We start from the raw sequence: 24203 nt of genomic DNA, 5'->3' as shown, positions 1-24203 counted from the left end.
CGAAATGTGGCAGCCTTCTCGCACGAATTTGATGACGATGCCGTTTTCGGTTAGCTCGCTGACAGAGATGAGATTTTTCTTGAGACACTACAAGAGGTTGTGTGCTCTTGTGACGCTGTTAGCGACGGAAATACACTGGGTTTTTATAACCGCCGGCGTCGCTAAAACCGTCGCTAATATCGTCGCTACGAGAGCGTCGCTATATGCGACGCTATAGGCGTCGCTATGAGCGTCGCTATATAGCGACGGTTATAGCGACGTTTACACAGAAGTCTATAGCGATGCTAGAGAGCCATAAATAGCGACGGTTATAGCGACGCCCGAGAGAATTTTTTTTTTGGTGACAGGGCATTGAATGCCCTGCCACCCATCAACCATATTGTACTTGATTCACTTTTTAAAAAAAGTGCAAGGGTAGATAATAGACCCAAAATAGTCACCCACAAGACGCATTGTTTGCAAAATTGACAAGCGTAAAATTGACAATTGTACACATCATAGGCAAAATGAATTGATTGGAAAATGTAATAATGACAATTGTACAACATCATAGGCATAAAGAATTGATTGGCAAAATGAACTGCGGTGACAAATGTAATAATATACATGGTTCAAAAAGACGTATAAAATCCGTCTCATGATACATAAGCTATGAGAAACCCTAAACTAATGCTATCTAGCTACGGCTAAACTGACGTCGTCTAGTCAGATGTCTCGTCGCGTCCAAGCGGCGTATCTGTCGGATTCTGCAAAAAAAGACAATAAGACAGCTTTCAGTAAGTATAAACATATAACGACATTTATAAAACAATACAAAAAATAGAAAAGAGTAAACCCTAGACGAGTGTGAAGCTCGTCTCGTCGACGCCGAAGCTTCGGAGCGCGCCGAATGCTCCGAAAGAGAGGGAGATGCGGATGGAGTAGGAACGCGCGATGATGCGCCAGAGCGATGACGCTCCACGTACCACTGTCTCTGCTGCGGTGACAAAGAAGAAAGAAACTCCTCATCATCCATACCTGCATTAAACACACGAATATTTAAACTTAATATTGAATGAATAGAGTAGACAATGACGCAAAGACCATTAAATACAATGACGTAATGACGCATATAAATACAATGACGCAATGAATTGAGTGATAGAAGAGGCAAGTCGAAAACTCAGAATTTTCAATCAAAAGATGTGAGCGCGAGTAGAAAAGAGCGTTAAACACCATGGAAGGTACTTAGAGAGCCAGAGCTTTTACAACACGGAGCAAAATTGTTCAAATACAATATTTGTGGCTTTAAGAGATCTCTCTCTCATCCTCGCATAACTCAGCATAACTTCCTATATCTATATAGAGCTCTCCGTTTAAAAACATATCCTCTGTTTCATTTTGTAGCTCCTCTGCATGCACCCCATATAGAGTAGTAGCATCTTGATGCTCGTCTGGCACCACCGCAGCGGCTTCTGATTGAGCATATTCTCTGATCTCTTCCATTGATGCCGTTGTGATTGGCACATGGTAGCCTTCATACGTCCTTGCACTACGAGGGGCTACCTCTATGACATACCACCAGTTTGATGTAGACTTTGTAGGATGAAATATTACCTGCGAGAGCCACATAACTTACATGAGAGCTTTCAAGCACATAACTTGTAAAAGGGGGATGTTAACTATTTACATACTTACTTGTTCACAATGCTCGGGTAGTACGAAAGTGTCTCTTAGGTCAGTCCATTTCTTAGTAGAACCCACCTCAAGAAAACCAGACTCTCCTCTATACACAGTAGCCTTGCGACCCTCCATGATTATCTTGAACCATTGCACGTCGAGTAAGTCGACAAAAAATCCTCTGTAATCGATCCTCAAAATCTCTTGCAGCGTGCCGAAATAAGTGAGTTCCTCCACCACAGGATCTGCATCAGAGGAACATCGTCGACTAGACTGTTCAAATTTTGCCATGATTCCACAATCTTGAGTAAAACGCTTTTTGTCGATTCGTTCCACCCTAAAATGTCGACCTTTACACCATGCTGCTGTGTATGACTTATACTACAACGAACAAAGATTATGAGTGGCCATTCAAACGTTTAGAAATAAAGTCACTAGCTAGTCGTACATTGCAAACTTACCTTGGTCGCGCAATCCCTAGAGTACTCCCACTCTTCCTCAGTCACTTCGTCACCGCATTGTTGTGCGCTTTTCAATTGGTTGTGCAACCATCTTAAGCTCATGAAGGTTGGTAGGCTCTCCAGAACCGTCGGATAGTGCATCGGTGGTCGTCTTCCCCGTCTCCACTCGATTCGTGCCCTTTGTCGCTCTTGCTTTGCATCCTCATATTGTGAAATCCACTTTTGCATCACTGGATTGTGAAGCATGCAAAATCGGTTGATTTTAGCCTCTAGATCTTCCGTCATCTTCTTCTCAACACCGAGATTGCACATGACAATCCCAGATATGCGCTCATCATCTATGGTTCGCGATAGTGTGTCCCGGGCTTTATCAAATCCGTCTAGCCACTCTCCAATGTACACTAGGGACTTTGATACCAACCAACCTTCTACCATGCTACCCTCCGGACGTGCCTTTTGACGCACATATCCCTTAAGCGTTTTCATGAAACGTTCTAAGAAGAACATCCATCTGGAATGATCTTTGCCAGCTATTTCCACCTCATCAACTATGTGAACAAGAAGATGCACCTGAATGGTTAGTATGGTAGTAGAAAAATGTTTCTCAAACATGCACACAAGCTCCGCAGCATTTAGTTTGGCGAATGGTATGGAGTCTACGTTGATCTCCTTTTGTGAGATCCATTGCACCAGCTTTGCAAGTTTGTAGATATTGTTACGGGTCGAGAGACAAACATCCCTCAATGGCAACCGGTAAAATAAACTGTAAAGTATGTGCAGCAATGATATTAAAGTCCACATTTTATGCAATGATATTAAAGTCCACTATGAACGTACCTGACACATTTTATGCCAATCGTGTGACTTCAAACCGGTAAGCTTTCCTTCTTTAGTAAAACACGTTCGGAGCGAGTGCATTACGCCAGTGGGGGTCCGCAAAGATCGAATGGTCTCTTTTACTACGCGTTCTTGGGATCCTGTGAGAATCCATGGTGCTTTAGGGAGTTTTATCGATCCATCAGACGCTGTTTGCGGCCAATATTGCTCCATACGATCCACATTTCTAAGGTCAACTCTGGCTCCCAAAGTATCTTTCTTGCCGGTCAGATGGTCCCATAGTAGATTACCCACATTCTTGAATATGTGCATTGGATCGAGCAAGTGATTGATCATGAGTCGGGGCCAGTATGGTAACTCGTACCATAGAGATAGTCTCTTCATCCCTGGAGGAAATCTGTCATCGCACATCTCCTTCTGCTCTAACCATGCTTGTGCAGACATCCTTGGTGGCTCTCTTCCCAAAAAGCCATCGCGTAACACATGATTCTCTGGAAGATACGCTTGATGACCTTCGTAGATTTGCTTCTTCAGTGAGGGCGCCCTACGTGCATTCAGTCTAGGTCCACATGTGACACATGCTCTGTATCCGCTTGTTTGAAGCCCTGCATGTATACACATGATAATAGATCAACTATGGGAAAAAACAAGATTTACAGTGTCTGAGTGAGGAGTGTCAATAGATCACCTGAGCATTTTGTTAGCCCGGGATAGTCATGCATGGTCCACATTAGAATGCCTCTGATCAAAGCATTCCATCGTCCTGTGTGTCAGGTCATATCCACCACCTCTATGCCAATCCACAATTGTTGTAGCTCTTCCAATAGTGGACGAAGATACACATCCATATTCTCCACTTTATATCGCCCTGGCACAATCAAGCTTAGCCATAGGTGCCCCTTCTTCGTAGTCAACCACGGGGGAATGTTGTAGTTGACGATGACAACGGGCCATACACTGTAAGATGTTGATCTTTGACCAAATGGATTTACGCCATCCATAGCCAGGCCTAAGCGCAAATTTCGAGCTTCCCTGGCAAAATACGACCATGTTTCATCTATATGTTTCCAGGCTACGCAATTTGCAGGAATTCGTAGCACACCATCCGAAGATTTATTCTCCTCATGCCATGATGCTAGGGCGGCCATGGACTTACATTCGAAGAAATGCTTGATGCGAGGAAGCAGAGGGAAATGTCGCAAAACCTTTTGTGGAATTTTTGTCCCATGGAGATCTACTCAATATCTTTCGGAATCACATTTCGGACACTTCTCCATGTCTATGTATTCCCCTCTTAAAAGAATGCAGTCATTAGGACAAGCGTGGATAGAATTGTAATCCATCCCCAAGTTTCGCAAAATCTTTCTTGCTTCATCTCGGGAATCTGGCATCACATTGTCAGCTGGTAGTATGTGCTCTTTAAGCAATCTACACAACATAAAAATATGATACAGTCGTGTAAAAACCTATCAGATCATTATACATTTAGAGTTTTATTAAAGTAAACTAATTGTAATAGATCACCTGAAAAGCGCTGTGACGCTAGTGTCACTCCATCCAAACTTTGCCTGCATGTTGAGAAGAACCAGGAGTGCTTTCAATCTAGACATACGTGCTCCATTATACAATGGCGTATCGGCTTCACTTTTCATATCATCATAGATAAGCCTTTCTGAATCCATGATTGTCTCGATCATTTCATCAATCTCGGGCTCAAACATTGCCTCGTTGGGAATGTGCTCTGCATGATCATCCCCCGAGCTGTCAGAGGCTACATCTTGTGGCCTCACATATGTTGCTTGACCAAAGCGCCTGCGAACACGTCTATTGGGTTGCAAGATTGCTGCTTGTTGGCCAGCGTCAGAGTCCGACGAGTTATAATTGGCAACAACTCGATCTATAATAGATGGATCAAACTCGCCAAATTCATGAACGTGCTGCAAAGAAACACGTCTTGTACGTCGCACAGCATGCTTGCATTGATTACAAGGACATAAGACCCTCGTTGAGAGATAGGTGTTTCGGTTGGACGGTCCCACATCCTCGTCACTACTCATAATGAGGATAAAAATCTTATAACCTGGACAACAAATTTAATATTCTATTGGCATTCTTCGTCTTATCTCTCTCTCTCTCTCTCTCTCTCTCTCTCTCTCTCTCTCTCTCTCTCTCTCTCTCTCTCTCTCTCTTTACCTCACATTCTCTAGTCATGTCCAATCCCCGCACACCTCGGTCTAGAGTTGCACGGAGATCAGGACCACCGGGTTATAATCTCGTCTTTATTGATCAATACCTATATTTGTGGGTACAAGAAATCTACAGACCCACATCTACATGATACTGCATGTAGTGGACAAAACCCCTTTGCCTCTTCTTTAGCTGTAGCACTTCACAGCATCTTAACATCTTTTCACAGTAGATCTTTTCACTGTTCGTCTAACTCTAAACCCTAAACCGTAAGTAATTCTTGCGTGGACTCGATCTAACGTAAATAAGCGTAAAACTAAATAAACGTAAATCTAACTAAAAATAAACCTAAATCTAATTTAACGTAAGTCTACATCTAACCTAATGTTTAACATCTTTTGGGATAGTTTCCTATGACGTTAAAACTCTCTTCTTCTTGTGTGTGTGTGTGTGTGTGTGTGGGTAAACCTAAATAAACCTAAGTCTAATCTAATATAACATAAATCTAAATCTAACGTAAATTATGTTATATTAAAAACAAAGAACTAAACTAACACGGATTATAAGAACCTTAAAACTGATTTAACACATAATTTTTCACATAACTCGGCAAGAGTTGGCATTCTCATCACTAAAGATGTGAGAGTTAACTTTCGGCGGTGACGCTGCCTCATCTCCATCCACATCTGACGACAGCAATTGGCCCTTTAGACCGTTCTTGCTCTTGTTACTAACTTTGAAGTTGCTGTTGAATGACTAGAGGTTGTCTAGATGGTCATTGTGTCGGGGATGTAGTGACTCTTTCCGCCCTGAAGATCCACCTTCTTCCCTATCTTCTGAAGACATTTCACCAGTACTTTTGGATCGACGGAGCCCACCATGAGTGAAGGCAGCAATACCCTATATTCCATTGAGGGCTTTCTTCACCCGCTTCATGTAGGCATCGCAGTCTATGGAGACCTAAATCTAATCTAATATAACGTAAATCTAAATCTAGCGTAAATAAACGTAAATCTAATTAAAAATAAACTTAAATCTAATCTAATTTAACTTAAATAAACCTAAATCTAATTTAACGTAAGTCTACATCTAACCTAATCTTTAACGTCTTTTAGGATAGTTTCCTACGACGTTATAACTCTCTTCTTCTTGTGTGTGTGCGCGTGTGTGGATGTGTGTGCCAATAAAAAGAGATAAATGGTATAACCTTTCTATCACCCATGCCAAGTATGATAGATTGGTTATGCCATTTCCCTCTTGAATAATAGGTCTTGAGTTCAACTCCTCGTCGACTAGATCTTTAGGTCTTTTAATTTTAATTAGTTTCCTACGACGTTAAATTAGTTTCTCTGTCTTTCTCTCTCAATGTGTGTGCGTTTTTTTGTTTATGCATGTTTTCTCTCTCTTTTCCTCTCTCAATGTGTGCGTTTTTTGTTTATGCATGTTCTCTCTCTCTTTTCCTCTCTCAATGTGTGCGTTTTTTGTTTATGCATGCTCTCTCTCTCTTTTCCTCTCTCAATGTGTGTGTGCATTCTTTGTTTATGTATGTGTGTGCGCGTTTTTGTTTATGTTTGTACTCTCTCTCTCTCTCTCTCTCTCTCTCTCTCTCTCTCTCTCTCTCAAAAACACTATGTGTGTGTGTGTGTGTGTGTGTGTGACAGAGAGAGAGAGAGGGAGAGAGAAAGAGGGGAAGGGAACATGAGAGTGAGGAGAGGGAAGGAGCATACCTGGCTCTCCTTCCTCTCCTCGTGTGTGTGTGTGTGTGTGTGTGGAGAAGAAAGAGAGAGAGAGAGAGAGAGAGAGAGAGAGAGAGAGAGAGAGAGAGAGAGCGTTACCTGCTCCTTGCTTGAGGGCGCCGAAAAACTCAAATCTGAGATCTGAGTTTTTGGGCACTCTCTGTTATTTTTTTAGCCCAGTCGGCGTCGCTATGAGCGTCGCAAATTTACAAGTAAATTTGCGACGCTCATAGCGACGCCGGGAATTTTGTTTTTGAGCGTCGCTGTGTGAGCGTCGCTAATATGAATAGCCTCTTTTACTGAGACCAGGGACATAATATACGTGAGAAATAGTGGTGTGTAGGCCATTAGGTAGGTTAATGACACCATCTCCATAGGCTTTGGCGAGCTGGATGCTGTTATCACCGAGGCATACTTCTAGAGGGTGTTCTAGATAAGTGATGTTGAATAGCCAGTGTAGGTGATATGCCATATGATGGGTGGCGCCCGTATCAAGTAGCCAGATATTGGGATATGAAGTAGATATAGTGGTGGAATATAGTTGCAAAGGATAAGATGGGCTATCATAAGTAGATATGTCAGCATAATGAGCTTGACCATAAATAAAAGGAGATGGCTGGCCATGGCCTGTCTCCCCTTGAGGGTAAGAAGGATATAGATTGGGGTGAGAGATAGGACGATTACCTTGATTGCGTGGTTGCCAACAGTCCTCTGTGAGGTGTCCAAAGCGATGACAAGTGGCGCATTGCTTTGAATTTTGGTGATTGTGGTGGCTTTGAAATTGCGACTTTCTTCCAGAATTATTGTGTTGTCGAGGAGGGCCCGAATGTTGAGGCTTCTTGCCGTTGTAAGGACGTGAGTTTCTTGTCATAGTGACAAGTGCCGTGGACTTCTCGGAGCTGCTAGCGTGGTCGCGAAGCGTTTCCTCCTGATGGATCTTGGCTACAAGATTTTGTAGCTGCAAGTTAGCCGTGGTGGCTTGTGTAGTGATAAAGGCTCTCCATGATGCAGGTAGAGAAGCCAATAAGAGCATACTTTGAAGCTCTTCAGGGATGGCAAGCTCTGAGATAAGTACTTCATCTAGAGGTATTTTTCACGTCTCCAAAAACTTGGAGGATGACTGGCCCTCTTGCATGGTAGTGTTTACCAATTTCTTGATCAGGGAAACTTGGTAGACGAGGTCAGTGTGCTCGTAGTTCTTCTCGAAGAACTTCCAAATGGCGCTAGCAGTAGTTAGCTTTTTCACCATTTGGACTTGCCGATCTTGGCAATGGAGAATGAGCTCCATCTTGACACTATTGTTTCTACTATGCCAAGTATTATAGGTGTCGATGAAGTATGTTGAATCTTTGTCTTCGGGGTGGTCAGGTTGCTCTTCGACTCCTGACGTGACGCCCCAAAGTTGCAGCTGCGTGAAGTAGAGTTCCATCCGAATCTTCCACACTTGATAGTTAGTGCCGTTAAGCTTGTCGATAATGTAGCGGGGCTTGTAGGTGGATGCGGAAGATGAAGAAGCTAACTAAGCCATCTTTCGAGGTTCCGGATTCCTTGAAAAGAATGGAGAGTGAGGCTTTGAGTGTGGACTAGAGAGATGGAATACTCTTAGCGCTAATTAGAAAAACTAACCTTAAGTTTTATTGCTCTGATACCATGTGAGAACTTAGAGATAAACTTAAATATAATTAATATCACTATTAATTAATATGCTAATGTCAAGACATAAGAGAGTGTAAAATAGAAATAGAGCAATGACAATAGATTGCACTTGAATGGAGAGTGAAGACCTTGTTACAAATGAGGGCAACTAATGAGATTTATATACAAGTTGAAGGAGTGAAGATTATCCATCACATGTGAGTTATAGGTAGGTGGGAATAGACACATGTTGAGGCTTGCATAGGTAAAAAGGGTCCATGTGAGAACTAGGTGTAAGGACTTTGGAAAAAAATATAGGTGGAAAGAAGTCCACACTTATTAAAATCATAAGTTACTTTTACAACTTCAGCAGGCATGACAGCATCGCTTCCTTCAACCCCTCCTCCTCCTCCTCTTGTTCCATCCTCCCCTGTTGCATCATATAAACCAACCAACCATGGACGTTATCTCTCTCTCTCTCTCTCTCTCTCTCTCTCTCACACACACACACACACACACTCTGAACAACCAGAGGCTGCTGCTTTACTTACCTCTTGAGAATAGTATTCCCATAGGAACTGCCTCACCTCAGCCACACACAGGGGCCCACACACGTCTGCCCACTCCAGCATCAACTCTCTATCCTTCGCTAACCTGCAGCGCTCGAAGGAACGATCTGTCAATTGCGGGTGGTTGGACAATTGCGGGTGGTTGGACAGGAGCGCATGGATGTCCTTGAACGGTAGCTGCTCCCTGCTTTCACATCCTCCCAGCTCCACACATAACAGCTTTCTCATCTCATCACAACCCCTCACACCTTTGAGCTTCACACACTCTGTTATTAGGAGCCATCCCATTTCCTGCAACGCATCCAAGGAAGGGAGCTCTTCCAACAATGGACAGTCAGCCAACATAAGTAGACGAAGATGGATAAGGCGGTCAATACCATCCAGGCATCTGAGGTGCTTAAGGCAGTACAAATGCAGGGCTGTGAGATTCTGTGGAAAAATACTCAACACACGGGCCTCAGCTACGCAATATGGGGGGCAGCCACTCCTGTAATATTCCTGCACTGTCTCATCCTCTAATTCATCTGATGCACAATATTCCATCTCATCTGAAGAATGCAAGCTAAGTCTAATTTCCAATCTCCTCAAGTTATCCAGGCCCTCCCAGGACACCATTCCATTCATATCCAATATCTTCAGATTCGTCAGGTTTGCAAGGTTGATAGGAGCAGTTCTGCCAGCCGGCCAAATTTCTAGATGCACCAAATTAAAGACCTGAGTTCCTCTAATCGTGCACGTTTGTAATCCCAGATTCTTTGTTGCCTCCATGCAGTTGCAAACTGTTTAAGGACAAGTAATTTCAAGCGAGTCAAACCACTGAGACATTTAGGCCCTGCACTCTGCAGCAACATGGAACAACAACTCACTGTCAAATGCTTTAGCAGCTTCAAATCCTCAACACCTCTCAAAACACATGGCTCTGCGCAACCTTCAACCTCAAGTGAGCGCAAGTTGGGGACAGCCTGCAAGCCAAGCTTGACCTCCACAACACTTTCACACCACCAGCTTATTTCGAGACTTGTGAGGCTCAAGAAGCCAGCAGACAGATCCACTCTCTCTAGCTTCTCACACGCAATTATTTCGAGACTAGTTCTGAGGCTCAAGATGCCAGCTTCTCACAGTAACGTATTTTGACATGTGTGAGGCTCAACAAGCGGCCAGCAGAGAGATCCACTCTCTCCAGCTTCTCACAGTAACGTATTTTGACATGTGTGAGGCTCACGGAACCAGTAGAGATGTGTGTGAGGCTCACTCTCTCCAGCTTCTCACAATTAGCTCTAATAGACAGAGTCTGGAGGGTTCGCATTGCAGATGAAAGTTCTGGAATCTCCTCGCCAGTATCCACCTGCATGAGCATTCTCCAAGTTGGTTTCATGAGTTGAGCATTCTGAAAGGATGTGGACACAATTTCTACGTCCTGCAAGTTTGGGCTTCCAGTGAGTAAGTCCTTGCCCTGCAACCTTTTCTTCGTTCCCATATTCGGCCTACACTTGCTTATATGCCACCTATTTGTATCAACGAATCTAAATGATTGCAAAGCTGGGAGGGCGCCAAGTGCGAATTCTTCCAGGCAATACTCCTCTATATTGAGTTCTAGCAAATGCGGCCAGCAACTACTCATATCACCAATACATTTGATACCCGCATTCTCCAAGCAAAGCACCTGCAACCATGTCATGTGCTTCGCAATTCTCAGATAATCTGGCTGCTTCATAAAAGCTGGGACATAATTTATATTCAGCTTTATGTGGATGAGATTGATGATGGAGCTGCCTGACGTATTATATGCAGGCCGACTCATGAGACAGTCTACAGTCTACAATGATATGATGATCTGTGTCACCAATATTTGTTTCGACAAAGCACGGCCTTCTGAGACGACAATAATATGGATGCCACAGTAATACGAATATGTATGAGCCTGGAGCTGTTTCGCTAATTGCTAAACAAAAGTTTATATTAAAGAAAGGCAACAAATTACCAGTTCCCCAACAATTGCATAGCTGCCGGATGGACCACTCATGCGAACTATCTTGAAGATAAGAAGGTTGAATAAAGAGAGTCACATCCAGAAACAGCAGTTGGAGATCCTCATCCAATAAATCCTTGAAGTTCTTCAGGATGAGCTCTAGCACCACATCCTCCAGGTTCATCACCTCCTACGCTCATCGTCTATACTGGGCATGCGCATACTATCACATGTGAAATTACGTTGCATATTTTTTAGTGCAGGCACTAACGTATCAAGGGCACGGGCTGTGAGTAGCACTTTGCTACCTGGCCCAATGATAAAGCGGTTTGCTACCTGGCCCAATGATAAAGCGGAGGATTCTCTGCACTGCTTCATATGACTCGGGCGAGATGTTGTCCACTGCTACAAACATTGATGTCCCCGAGAGTGAATGATCCTTGAGTAGAGACACAGCCTACAATCTCAAACCAATATATACTTGTAAGGGAGAGTTACTAAAAAATGTGTATGCGCGCGTGCGAATGATCAGTCTACGAGTGTGTGTGTGTGGGTTTTGGTTATATTTCGCCTTGCTAGGCCTCTTGGCAAAGCAAGGCATGCCGGTTGCCGGCGAATGTAGCCGTTAGGTGACCGTTGACCAAAAAGTCAACATGTGGAGCTCACACGTAGTCTCGAACCCCCGACCTCGCATCCCAGAAGCACTACCCTAACCATTGCACTACGTGCATGCATCTGCACAAGCCGTGGCGCATGTTGTACATATATTTAAAATCTCTATTGCCCCCCCAAAAAGCGACATGACTGACTGGGCCAATCACGCCCACCTACACGCGGCCTAACAAGCCGATATTTAACCAGAGTCGTGTGTGTGTGTGTGTGTGTGTGTGAGAGAGAGAGAGAGAGAGAGAGAGAGAGAGAGAGAGAGGAGGAGGAGAATTTTTAATGTCCGAGATGAGCTAGACTCTAGTTGACACAACGAGCCAGAGAGAACGGATCTTTAGCCTCTAAAGGCCTTAGTATCCTTTATCAATTTTTGTTGCTAGACATGTGTCCTTGTGAAGAGCCTTGTTTAAGTCTGGAGGAGAATTAAGAAAGACATCATGTCCTTTCAAATAAAATGTTCCAAGAGCTGCATTGAAAATTAGGAAAGCAAACTAAATTCCACAAAAGCATGGCACATTGGATATATACCATGCCACCTCTTTATATAGAATAAAAGTCTTTTCACTTCCCAATGACAAGAATCTTTTCATTTTCTAAATCCTTTTACATTTTCTAATTTGTGTTTGAATTAAAATATGTGGTGAAGAGTTTTGATTTTTAATTGTATTCGAAAAAGAATCAAAAAATTTTTAGTCAGGACAAAAGAGTGAGGCAAGTTAAGGCACTATCCTTTGTACATGCTAAAAACTGGTTAATATTGAATTTCATCTCATATTGCAAATGTTTTTTTCATTTTAACTCACAAGTGTGAGTGGTGAAATAAATTAGAAACACAATATACATCATAACAACTCGGACTCACAAAACCGTGCAAGAGCATTAAGAAAAAAAGTGTATTGGGGAGCCACGCCATTCACACACGCATACCATATATAGAAAATCATAACAAAGCAACATCGCAAAAAAGTAAATAACCTTGTTGCCATTGGAGACACCTTCCCCCAATGAAGAGTAACACGAGCAAACCAAAAGAGGGCGGGGCTCGAGGTCCCCATCACCGATCCGAGGGCCACAGCACGGATGAAGCAACACCACTCCACAAACCAAATCCAAAAAAGACTAGTTCCAACACATACCGGCTTTTTGAGGAGAGCCTAGCACCATAATAAGAAGCCGCTTGTACTGAGCGTTGCCACCAGGTAGATGTTGCCTGCCACTCGAACCCTGCCTGCCACTCAGATTCGGCACCCGCAAACAAAAAGAAAAATGGCCACCATTTTTCCCCTCCAAGAGGGGGCAAGAGGGTGGCCGGCCTCTCCTGGAGCTCCAAAAATGAGGGAGGGGTGAAGACCGTGTGACAAACCATGTGTGGGGGTGCAGATGGTCTTCCTCCCGAGGCGCATTCAGACTCTCAAACTGAAGTCTTTTCCCCACAACTCCGCACGACCTGCAATAGCAGCTTCGCAGCCCGCCTTGTCAAAGGAAGTCCAAAGCATCCACCTCGTGCAAGCCTCACAAGCTGCAGACGCAAAATGATAGAGCTGCCACAGCCCAAGAAACAACTTACTTCTTACTTTTCTCATATTGTAAATGTTGAACCAAACACTCTTTTAAAGTAAATATATCATCTCCTCATATACATTAACTAGTTCTTAAAAAAATATCTTCACCTTGTTTGGATGTTTTTTAATGGTGAATGAGTACTTTTATATAGTGACATGCGCGATTGTACTTGACAAATGAGATAAACAAGATGTATTGTAAGAAGGCAAGCTTTTAGAAACCTTTAATGAGTTTAATGAAGTCCTCTAAGAATGCATAAGCAAACAATTAATAGGTCAAATATTTTTTAATTGTAAATTTTTAAGCTTTGTAAATAATTTTTTAATTAAAAATAATAATTATCTATTTTTATATTTTGTACTTTAATTATTATGGCTGAAATTTGCACACTTTAATCATAAATAGCAATTAATAGCTTAACTTTTGTAAATCTATCCTTTATATTCAATGTTAAAAAAATTGTTTCTTTTAAACACTACCCTCTCTTTCTCACCTTGCTTGTAGATCATTATAAGTTTTTACCTTTTTAAAATAGTTTTTTAACTCTGATGACCAAGTGCTTTTTCACAAATTAGTTTTTATGTTTTTGAAATATATTATAATTTAAATATTTTATTGTTAATTTTTTTCAAGAAACATAATATTCTATCGTGATAACAAATCTTATAAAAAATTAGTGTCACTTTCTTATTTTCTCTCACAAAGAGACCTTTTAGTATTGAATTCTTCTCGTGGCCTTATGTACGCCGTAGTGAACTTTTACATTGCTTTGTGTCAATGGTGCACAACCATTGCTATAGACTTGTAACCAAACTAGAAGCCTCTTGAAATCTATAAGCTTCTTTTCAAATCCATAAACTTCTTTTCAAGCCACTCTTTCTAAAACATGTTCTACAATGGAAAGGATATAGTTTTTTTTATGGTGGTTGTATTATTAACTTTAAGTTGACAAACCCCTTTTAGCTATTTATTGGACTACATAGACTACTTAGTAAATTAAATGTTAGATACTTCTGAACTTTGCTTGAGGAAGTATTGTTTGAAATGGATCGTACTTGTTTTAAACCTATCTTGGTGCCGATTTAAAATTGTTTGTCTTTGGTTTTAATACCAATTTCAACGCTTGGTGATTTACTCGCGGATGGAGTAGTGAGAAATATTGTTTTGGTATTGTTTAAATCTCAGAACCACAAAGACAAGATGTGTGAGAAGCATTTCGTTGTATCCTAGAAAACCTTCGGAAAACGCTAACGAGATGTCAAGGAAAAATTTCATTGTATGCTTGAACCTCCAAGCTATGGAGCTACGATGTGGGGAGCGTTTAGTTATATCAGTCCTCTAATCTCATGGCCAAGATCTTTTTAGTTATTTGCGTGGGGAGTGAGGAGGTATTCGTTGAGTAGCTTTATAACGCAAATTGTCTGTCTCGGGGGAGTCCTCAATGGTGTTGTTCGTTATGTCTTGTATCATGGAAATGTGAGCATTTGTGGTTCATTGTGATGTTCCAACCACTAAATACTCTTATTGAATAAGATTTTTCTTGGAAACCAACGACCAGGATATCAAGAGCTTACATGTCAAGCCACTAAAGAATGAAGCCAGCTTACAGATCTCGGCCAAGGTGCCTAAACCCTAGAAGCAGTAGAAGAAGTTTACAAAGTTTTGCCGAGTGGCCCATCTTTAAAGAAGAGTTTCCAACAACATATAGCACCCCGTCCGATGCCTAGTGGCATAATAATAAAATAAAGCAACCCACACACCACAAAAAATCATTGTATTACTATAATGATGACATGATGGTAGTTGTACGGCACCCCCTGATTTTGTGTTGACATGATGACGTAGAAACAACACGGATTTTTGCGTGTTGCGTTGACATGTGCTGACATGGCAGTGTGAGGAGACCGAAGGGCTCATTCTCTGGCACATTTCTTGGTGAAGGTGCAAAGGATGGAGTACCAGTTATGTACTATGTTTAAGCAAAATATAAGGAAATACTGAAAGAAGCACCAGTATTCTCTTGGGGTGGAACTAATCCGCCACTCCCCTGCATCTCATGTGTTGCTATCTCTTACAATTCAATTTTTATTTGAAGTGCTTAAAGTTAGTCAATATATTCATTTTCGTTGGCCCATGGTGTCCCTCCCCGTGAGATAGACGTTGTTTCTCTCACGCTTCCATCGTGATCCCAAACACAAATCCTGATCATTGCAACTTGTTTAGCCATCACATCAAGAGATTGTCACCGATCTCTAGCGAATATCTAGATACACTAAATCTCGTCATATTCATAAGTTGTATCACTCGCCTACTCGCTCTACTTTCAATTTTCATTAGATAGAATCTTCCCAAGATGCTTTAGCATCTCCAATTAGGATCTCCACAATTTAAAACCAATCCTAATGGGTAGGATTTGACCTCGTCACATGGAGATATATAAAGCTTAACCTTAACCACTAAGCTACATGCTTGCGCTGCCCTTTGAGCTCCCTTTAAGCATAAAAAAAAAACATTTCCCCCCCCCCCCCCCCCCCCCCCCCAACCCTACACTCCTCCTACCCCTAGGCCCCTCCCTTCTCCTTTTCCTTTTTTTCCCCACCCTTCCCTTTTCCTTTCTATTCTCCCCTAAACTAATTAATCGCTATCCTTAAAAAGGTCGTTTTGGGTACCTACTTGGTGAATTGAGAAAAATTGTTTCAGACACTTCACCTCACATATTCTCAAATAAACTCCCATTTGCAAGAATACACCAATCAATCAATATTAAGAAAGTGAAAAGGTCACGACGGCTTTCAAAAACAATAAGAAAGTTATAAAATTGTTAGGTTGAATTAAACTAGTATCATATTTGGGAAAGGATTGCCTTAGCTTAGTCTTGAGCCAATTGAAAATGAGACTAGCTAGCTACGAACCATAGTAAACGGAAGAAAAACCGATGAAATATGTGAGAAAGTCATTCAAAAATTTTGAAAATCTCAAAGTTACTACTAGTATTTTTGATTTTCTTCTTTGTGAGGAGGAAACTCGATCAGCATTCTCTTAATTAAAGAGACTTTCTTGAACATTAACATTGACTGGAATCAAGCTATAAAATGCAAAAAATGTAAAGCCATGTGAAGTTGTGAAATGAAAGGTGAAATGAAAAAAACTAATTAATATATGTGTGTGCATGTGTGTAGAATTTATTAGAATTATGCAAGGTGAAACTTGACTTTAGCATTGTAAAACAATAGAATGCAAAAAAAAACATATATGTATGTGTGTGTAAAATTTACTAAAATTATGCAAGGTGAAGCTTCACTTTAGCATTCTAAAACAATAGAATGCAAGAAAAGTAAAGACATGTGAAGATGTGAAATGAAAGAAATGTGAGCTAAGGAAAGGGGGTGCTGAGCGTCTTGGGTTGTTTGCGCTCGTGGTTTTAGTCTTGCACGTCGTATGTGCTCCGGTGGCCTTCACAAGCTCGTGGTTACAAGAACCAACGATCGGCTTGTGGTGGGCTGTTTTGGGGCTCTCGATCTATGCACGCACCACTTCCCTCCTAGCATCAAAATCTTGTTGCGTTGTGTGCCATAGTAGCTTACTTCACCCTCGCTGCGTTTAGAATTATTATCTTTGTGATAATAATTGCGATAGTTATCGCATGCCTATGCTTAGTGTTCTACTTGAGCGACTATTTTTTTGCTTCTCAAAGTCATTGGAGTATCCAACGTGGAGCTATTTGCTAAGAAAGAGATTATTAACTCTTTGAGTTAATAATCGTTGTTTTTTTGTTCAGCTTTTATGTTGTTGCAACCCTCTCAAAGGTAGTTAAAGCCCTTGTTGCCTTTGACCTTTAGAAAAAGGGAGTTATTTGTGAGGACTTTTGGTAAGCCACTTCGGTTTTCTGTGAGCTACAGAGAATCCTAGGGTCGAGAGTGACGGCGGTATTTGCGTTCTTTGTGATTTACGGGACCCGTGACTGTCGCTCACCCCTGGTATGATGAATGAAGTGAAAGATATGCCTATGGAAGAGGACATCCTGCAGTTTTCAAAAATTCTCGAGGAATGGAAAGGGAAAGCGAGAGACAAAACTGTTCCTATGGAAGAGGTGATAGATGGTGTTACACTGGCAAAGGGCCTGAACATTGGGGAGAACAAAGCTCTATTGACCAACGGTGCCAGCTACACGCAGCAGAAAGAAAAAATGGAGGGCCTCACTGGACAAGGGGCTAATTTTGAGGTCAAAACCCTCAAGACCTGTGAGCCGCAGGGATCGATCTGTACAAATCAAATCAAGGCAATTAATTCATCTACGTCCCTTCGGCGAGGCGTCTCATTCGCAAGCCTCCTGAAGGGTCCGGATTCTAAGAACGACGCTAAAGGTAATTTTAATGAACGCCAAGCTCCGACTTGAACAAGAGCTCAAAGAGATCAATAGCTAGTTGGAGGGACAACTGTGTGTGTAATACTATGGGAACCAGTGTTTGACTCGGCGGAATCCCTTCAAGAGATCCATCCCATTTGGGTCGACTTTGCAGGACTGTCGAGTTGGCTTTGGGATAACATTAGGTTGCTTGCCATCCAGTTGGGCACCCCCTTGTTCGTTCCCAACAAAAGGGGTCAAGAGGTCCTCTAACAAGGTTTGTATAGGATGGAATATTGCGAAGCCACCTCCTAAAAGCATGGTGATCAATGTTGGAGCTGGGTTGGTAGCTATTCCTCTAAATTTTGGGACTTACTTTGGTGCATGCTTTGAATGTAACAATTTTGGAAACTTCGCCAAATATTGCCCCACGAAAGCTGATAAGAAGTGCGTCCCCTCGATGCCGAGCTCTAAAGAAGTGCATGCCAATGAGACCACTGGAGAGGAAACTACTATGGAGGGTATGGAACAGCAAAGAAAGAGTAACATAATGGAAGGAGTGGAGGAGGAAAAAGAGGCTGGAATGAGCAATAAGGCTTCCCCCAATCTGCAAGCCAAGTCCAAGGTAAAACAACACCTCACAATGCGAATCTCCGAGGGCCCGTGTAAGGATAACACAATCGTCTTCCAAGCTTCCTCACCGAAACTGATGGTAGTGTCAACTAGTTCGGCCGTGCATGTCCCTGGACTGAAAAGGGTCAAAAGAGTAAAGGCTATGGCAAGAGAATCCTCATCATGGAGGGTTATCGGAACCTCAAAAGGAAAAGCTGCCTCCCCACCGCCGATAAGCTTCAGGGTGGGACAGGCACCCTTCCAATTCACAATCCTTTCGCAGCGCTCAAAGTTGCGGAGCACGGGATGGCAAGGGAACCCCCTGACTCTCCTACAATCAGAGACACAGAAACTGAGCATGGGTCAAATGTAGAGGAATTCGTCCCTCTTTCTCAATAATGGAAGTCCTTGCTTTGCGATCATGGAATGTAAAAGGCCTAAAGACCCCAAAGAAACACGGCCTTTTTTGGATGAAATAAGAAAGAATAAGGACATCGATTGCTGGGCGATCCAGGAACATCATCTGGACGCTCGCACCAAAAGAAAACAGGCAATGGGATTGAAGCTAGCCTTCTACGGAGAAGGAGTGAATGATTTTAGTGGTGTTCTCTCTACTGTGGACAAGAACTTGGAGCCCAAGGTAATACTTAATCACCCCTCTGGGAGAGTCCTAGAAAAAGATTCACCTGAGGAGATGAACTTATAACCATTGTGAACATTTATGGACCAAACAGCGCCAAGGATAGGGCCAAGTTATGTTTTCATCTTAGGGAATTCTCCTTGGAAGGAGAATGGCTTCTAATGGGAGACTTCAATATGGTAGAAAAGATAAGGATAGAACGGGCACCACCAATCTGCTCTCAGGCTCTGATAAAAATAAATGGATGGGACCTTGTGAGAAATGGGCTTTGTTGGACTTATGGGACTTTGGTCCCTGGAACAACACGCCCGGCTTCGCATACACAAGCCTCCAATATGCCGGTACAGTCTCTCGTCTCGACAGATGCTACTACTCTCATCAAGCTGATTGGATCCCGTCTCTTATTGAGATGCAAGTTATAACAACAAAAAGCTTTTCAGACCATCTTCCCATACACTTGGAACTCAAGAAGGCCAAGGGGGATGAGAAGACCCCCAATGGAAGTAAAAAGCTACTGGTGACGGGAGCTCACTTGTTCAAAGACCTGTTGTTTAGAAGTCTTGCAATGAAATCCTTGTGCAAACTCAATAAAGATATCCATCTAGAAAAACCTAGAGCCTGAGATCGCTTTGCTCGGAGTATTCAAAAAGCGATAAAAACTTCCGGCCCTCTAGTGACAGGGGCCCATGAGGATAAAGCAAAGCAACTCGAGGAGGAGGTTAGTCATCTTACTTCAAAAAAAGCCTATGGTATTGCCTCCGACGACCACAAATGATGGCTTGAAGCTAAAGCCAGCCTTGCGGAGCAACAACTCGATCAGGTTAAAAGGGCAAGATTAATATCCAAGGAAATCTTTCTTGAGCCCGAAGGTGCTAATCAACCACATTTCTTTAGATCCTATAAAATCAAGAAAAATCGAGGCTCGATTCATCACTCACAGACGAGGAGAGGCGCACCATGCAGGACCCGGATGATATGGCCCGAATGATGCTGGATCATTTATGTCAAATCATTGGCCAACCTGAGACCCATTCTCAAGAAGTGGATGCGTCTAGAGAAATCGTACTCGAGAGTGTCAAAAAGAAAATTGACCAACCCGAGGCCTCTCGCCTTGAGTTAGCCTTCTCTGATGAAGAGTGCACGCAGGCATTACAAGCTCTTTGCAAAGAGAAGTCCCTTGGATGGGATGGTTTGACCACTGAATTCTTCAGAGAGTTTTGGGAATATCTCAAGGGCCCGATCACATATATGGCTAACCAAGCACTTGTCAAGGGATGGATGGATCCCTCTGTGAAAAGAGGGCTCATTAAACCCATCCCAAAACAGGTATGTTGATTTCATGTCAAGCACTGGCACCCCATCTCAATGATGTCAGTTTCTTATAAAGTCATCACCCAAGCGGTTTCTCTCAGAATGGATCCCCTACTGGACAGGGTTATCTCTCCCCATCACCATGGGTTTATTAAGGGAAGGCTGATTTATGACAACATTTTGGCAGCAATGGTTGGCATTGAGTATGATGCCTTCTCAAAACAGGAATGCATCTTTATTCAACTTGATTTAGACAAGGCATATGATAGAATTGTATGGTCTTTCATTGAAGATTTCATGAAAACTCTAGGTTTTGGTCCCTGCCTCTATCGTTTTATACACACTCTAGGTGCAGGTTGCCACTATGAACTCCTATTCAATGAAATAATAGTAGGCACCTTTGAAGCCAAAAGATAGATCAAACAAGGTTGTCCCTTGGCCCCGCTCCTTTTTGTCGTTGGCTCACACCCCCTCTTAACAATTCTCAAAGTAGCAGCTGCACAAGCTGATATTCAAGGATTGGTTTTGCGAGGCAATGACCAACTCCTAGCCAAAATGTTTGCAGATGACTCCCTCCTTTTCCTAAAAGCCTGCCCCCAGGTTCTCAAGAAGGCATTAGAGATCGTGCACACTTTTTCCGTGGCTTCAGGTTCAAAGTGCAATTTTGAGAAGTCAAGACTGATCTCTCTTACAAAAGATGACACATTTGACCCATCAGACTAGTCAGGGGAGGTCGTCACTAAAGGAAAGATGTTTCGACATTTGGTTGCCCCTTTGAGAGTAGATTTTTCTCACAAACAACGATTTCAGTGAGTCTTGGAGAAGGTTTTTAAAAAAAATGAAAAGGTGGGAGTTTGTGTTGTTGCCCTTCCCAAGCCAAATAAAAGTGATCAACTCATTCATGCTCCGTTACATTTCCTTCACCAGTCCTCTCCTCAAAATAGCAAGATGCAACTGGAAGGAGTTATTGAAACCTATTAAGAGATTCTTATGGAAGAACAACATCAACGTCTTGTCGCCATGGCAGTGGGAAAAATGGGAATTGATTGCTCGTACGACTTCCCAAGGCGGCCTCGGAATCCACAACCCGGTCGTGCATGTCCAAGCCTTATGTGCCAAGTTTGTGGTTGCTTTAGCAAAGCAAGATCAATCTTGGGCTATCATGACCAAAGATATGATTGAAAAATCAAAGCTTTTCTCTAAAGGAGGACAGTGGAAAGAGATCAAGATGCACGATAAACTCTTAGCACCTGGATGGGAAACTTTGAAATTGGGGGGGGGTTAACAGGAGAGCTGTTTCAAAAATGCAACTGTGCCACTAGGATCTTGGAATGGGGAGAACGAACCAGGTACTTTCATAACTCCACTACGCACTGGTCCATTTGTCTATCAAACGCGAATGCTATTAATCTAAACCTTTACTGGAGGGAAATAGCAAGAGAGCTAAACAATAAAGGCCTCCAACAAACAATCTACTTCTAGGATGAAAGCAACAAGCACTGGAAACCTTCTGAAGATTCAACCGATCAACTTCAACTAAATGTCATGGAGAAGATGCTTGTCTGTAGAGTTCTTGAAGGCCTAAACAATGGTCTAATTCCAATTCAAGACTCTACGCTTGAGTGGAAAGCCTGGAAATGGCCCAAAGATAGTTCTTTTTTCAAACCCCAAACCAAGATCATATATCAGGAGCTCACGCACAAGGACGACTGGTTTACCCCCTTAAACAAACAGTGGAAGATACAGTGGATAGAAGCTCGGTGGACTGATAGTGGCCCCACTTCATGAAGGTTTTTTTATGGAAGGTGCTTTGGGGAGCCCAACCGATGGGCGTCAAGATTCAGGCATGAGGTAAAGGATCCGATAGATGCTCTGGCAGTCGGGGGGCTAGTGAAGACCTGACACACCTTTTTATGGAATGTCCAACCATAAGAGGTTTGGCAGGGAAGGTGTGCAAATGGATTCAAAGAACGTGGAAGCTTGGTTTCTTCAAGAACGATCTTTCTCTTGGAGGAAAACGCTTTCGAAGTCCTGCCCTTCTTATTTGTACCCAAATTGTTAGATTTTGCTTCTTCTACAATATCTGGAAGGTCAGAAATTGCTGTGTCTTCAATAATGAAGTTTCTATGGCCAGTTTCTCAGTAATTATTCAAGAAAGCAAAGAATTGATATATACGATAAGTAAAAGTCATGACTCGGATGATTGGATTTAGGCAGTGAGCGGATTTTTTGAGATGGGGCTCAATTCAAGGCTCCCACCAGACAACCGCTCCGTGAGACCCTACACACGCATATTTCTTAGGGGCACCACCCTCTTTTATGGAGAAAGAAAAAAACCAAAACAAACCATATACAACACACACACACACACACTCACACCTTCCTTATGTGCTTCAACACAAAATGCCCTTCAACCATTCAACACACACTCCTTAAGCAATCCCTTTGAACGTTGCACAAACTCACATGCAAAGATTGACCTTCACCATATTAGTGCTCATATACTTCTAAGAAAAGCAATCACAAAACCTCAAAACTCAAAACACCACAATGCACAAATACTTGACAACTCCTTTCCTTTCCCAAAAGAAGAGACTACTTACACACATAAGGCGGCATGCATAGAGAGCTCTTCTTCATCTACGTAGCCCCAAGACCTACTTACACACAACATGAGGAGAGAAGCCAAGCAAATAGACACCATGGTGCACAAAAAACTTTCTCAACAAACAAGCAACCCAATGAGCACAAAATATGAGAAGCTGCCAAGATAGGCTTACCAATTTTACATGCGTTTAGAGCAAAAGTGTGACGACGACACCCCAATTGCACCAATTTGTTGATCAAACCATGAGATAGATCATTGAACTTGATATCCTTGCTCTCATATAGAATCTACAATCCTTATTTAGGGATGAGTATGATAAGAGAAATGTTTGCAAGAGAATGGTAGCAATAGCATATTGATGCTCTCTCTATGGTGCCGCTTATGATAGCGAGCTTAGGAAATGGATAGGGAGACAAGAGGAGAGAGAGATTAGGGCTTCCCTAACCTTAGAGGAGCTTATTTGCAGCAATGGAGTAGGTGTGTGTATTTTTGTGCTTGCCAAAGGGCCTTTTTATAGCTGTACAAGACCTTGGGTTAGGTTAAACTTGACTAGGGTAGGAATTAACCATAGTTAGGTTCCCTTTTGACCATTCCTTCAATTATGCAAATAAGGGACTTATTTTTTCATTAAAAATAGCCTTTTAGGTCGTGGAGGTTCCATAAGGGTTGATAATGTATGTGGGCCCCACCATGATGTTCCTCCAGTGGCCCCTGCAGAGTGTCCCCATCTTGTTTGTTGTGTCTTTGGAAGCATCTTGAGCCGACCCCTCCACATGCAAGTGGTTTTTAACTCCCCATTGTTATTTTAGAATTTTGAAGAAGTCAAGAAAACTTTTCACCTTTGTGGTTTACCTGATTGTAACTTTGACCTGCAGTAACAGTGTCCGCAGCACCTTGTTTTCACCATAACTTTCAGCCTCTAACTCAGAATTGGGTGTTGTAAAAGGCAAAGTTGACCTTCTCAAAGTGTTTAAGCTGATTTTGGAGTGTTCCTCAAGTATACCCACGAGCTAAGGCGTTCAAGATGCATCCAAAACACCTTTTGAACAAAGTCTCCTTGTAGGGGCCCCTTTAGCATGCATCCAAGGTGTAGCATGCTTTTTCAAAAGAGAATCCACCTTAAACAAATGATGTGGGCTCCAAGAAAGTTTGATTTATTGGGGATATACATTATATTTAAGATTTGTTGACCAACACAAGTAAATGATCCAAGACTTGGGTCACATAGTGGTGGGGAAGGGAAGGCCTACAAGGTTAACCCTACCCTTGAGAGAAGATGGGTAAGATAAGTGCCCATAAATTATTTATTTACAAATTATGGGATGTAGATAGCTATTTAAATTAGTAAAGGTAATTAGTTAAAAGAATATACAGCAAAAAAAGTAGGAGAGTAGAATTAAGTTTA

At 42.3% G+C, this 24203-nt stretch overlaps 1 protein-coding gene and 2 pseudogenes across 1 annotated transcript; all 3 read right to left on the bottom strand.

Annotated features, from left to right (window-relative positions):
• The window catches only part of LOC147430733 (uncharacterized), a 62623-nt pseudogene that overhangs the window by 25873 nt on the left and 12547 nt on the right, over positions 1 to 24203 (bottom strand).
• On the bottom strand, positions 8874 to 10178 carry LOC147430735 (uncharacterized; annotated as a pseudogene).
• LOC147430734 (uncharacterized) lies at positions 10064 to 11822 on the bottom strand. The gene has a single exon (XM_086494443.1). It carries the CDS (start codon positions 10883 to 10885, stop codon positions 10184 to 10186), a length of 702 nt encoding a protein of 233 aa, XP_086350569.1. The 5' UTR covers positions 10886 to 11822; the 3' UTR covers positions 10064 to 10183.

Source organism: Adiantum capillus-veneris, chromosome 21 (genome assembly GCF_014529385.1).
Source record: "Adiantum capillus-veneris isolate H3 chromosome 21, ASM1452938v2, whole genome shotgun sequence".
Taxonomy (NCBI): domain Eukaryota; kingdom Viridiplantae; phylum Streptophyta; class Polypodiopsida; order Polypodiales; family Pteridaceae; genus Adiantum; species Adiantum capillus-veneris.
Note: the sequence above shows the minus strand (reverse complement) of the source record. Positions and strands in the feature narration are given on the sequence as shown.

Bases quoted from the DNA above. Each gene is read 5' to 3' on its own strand.
- LOC147430734 (XM_086494443.1), bottom strand. From the start codon at position 10,885: ATGAGTCGGCCTGCATATAATACGTCAGGCAGCTCCATCATCAATCTC.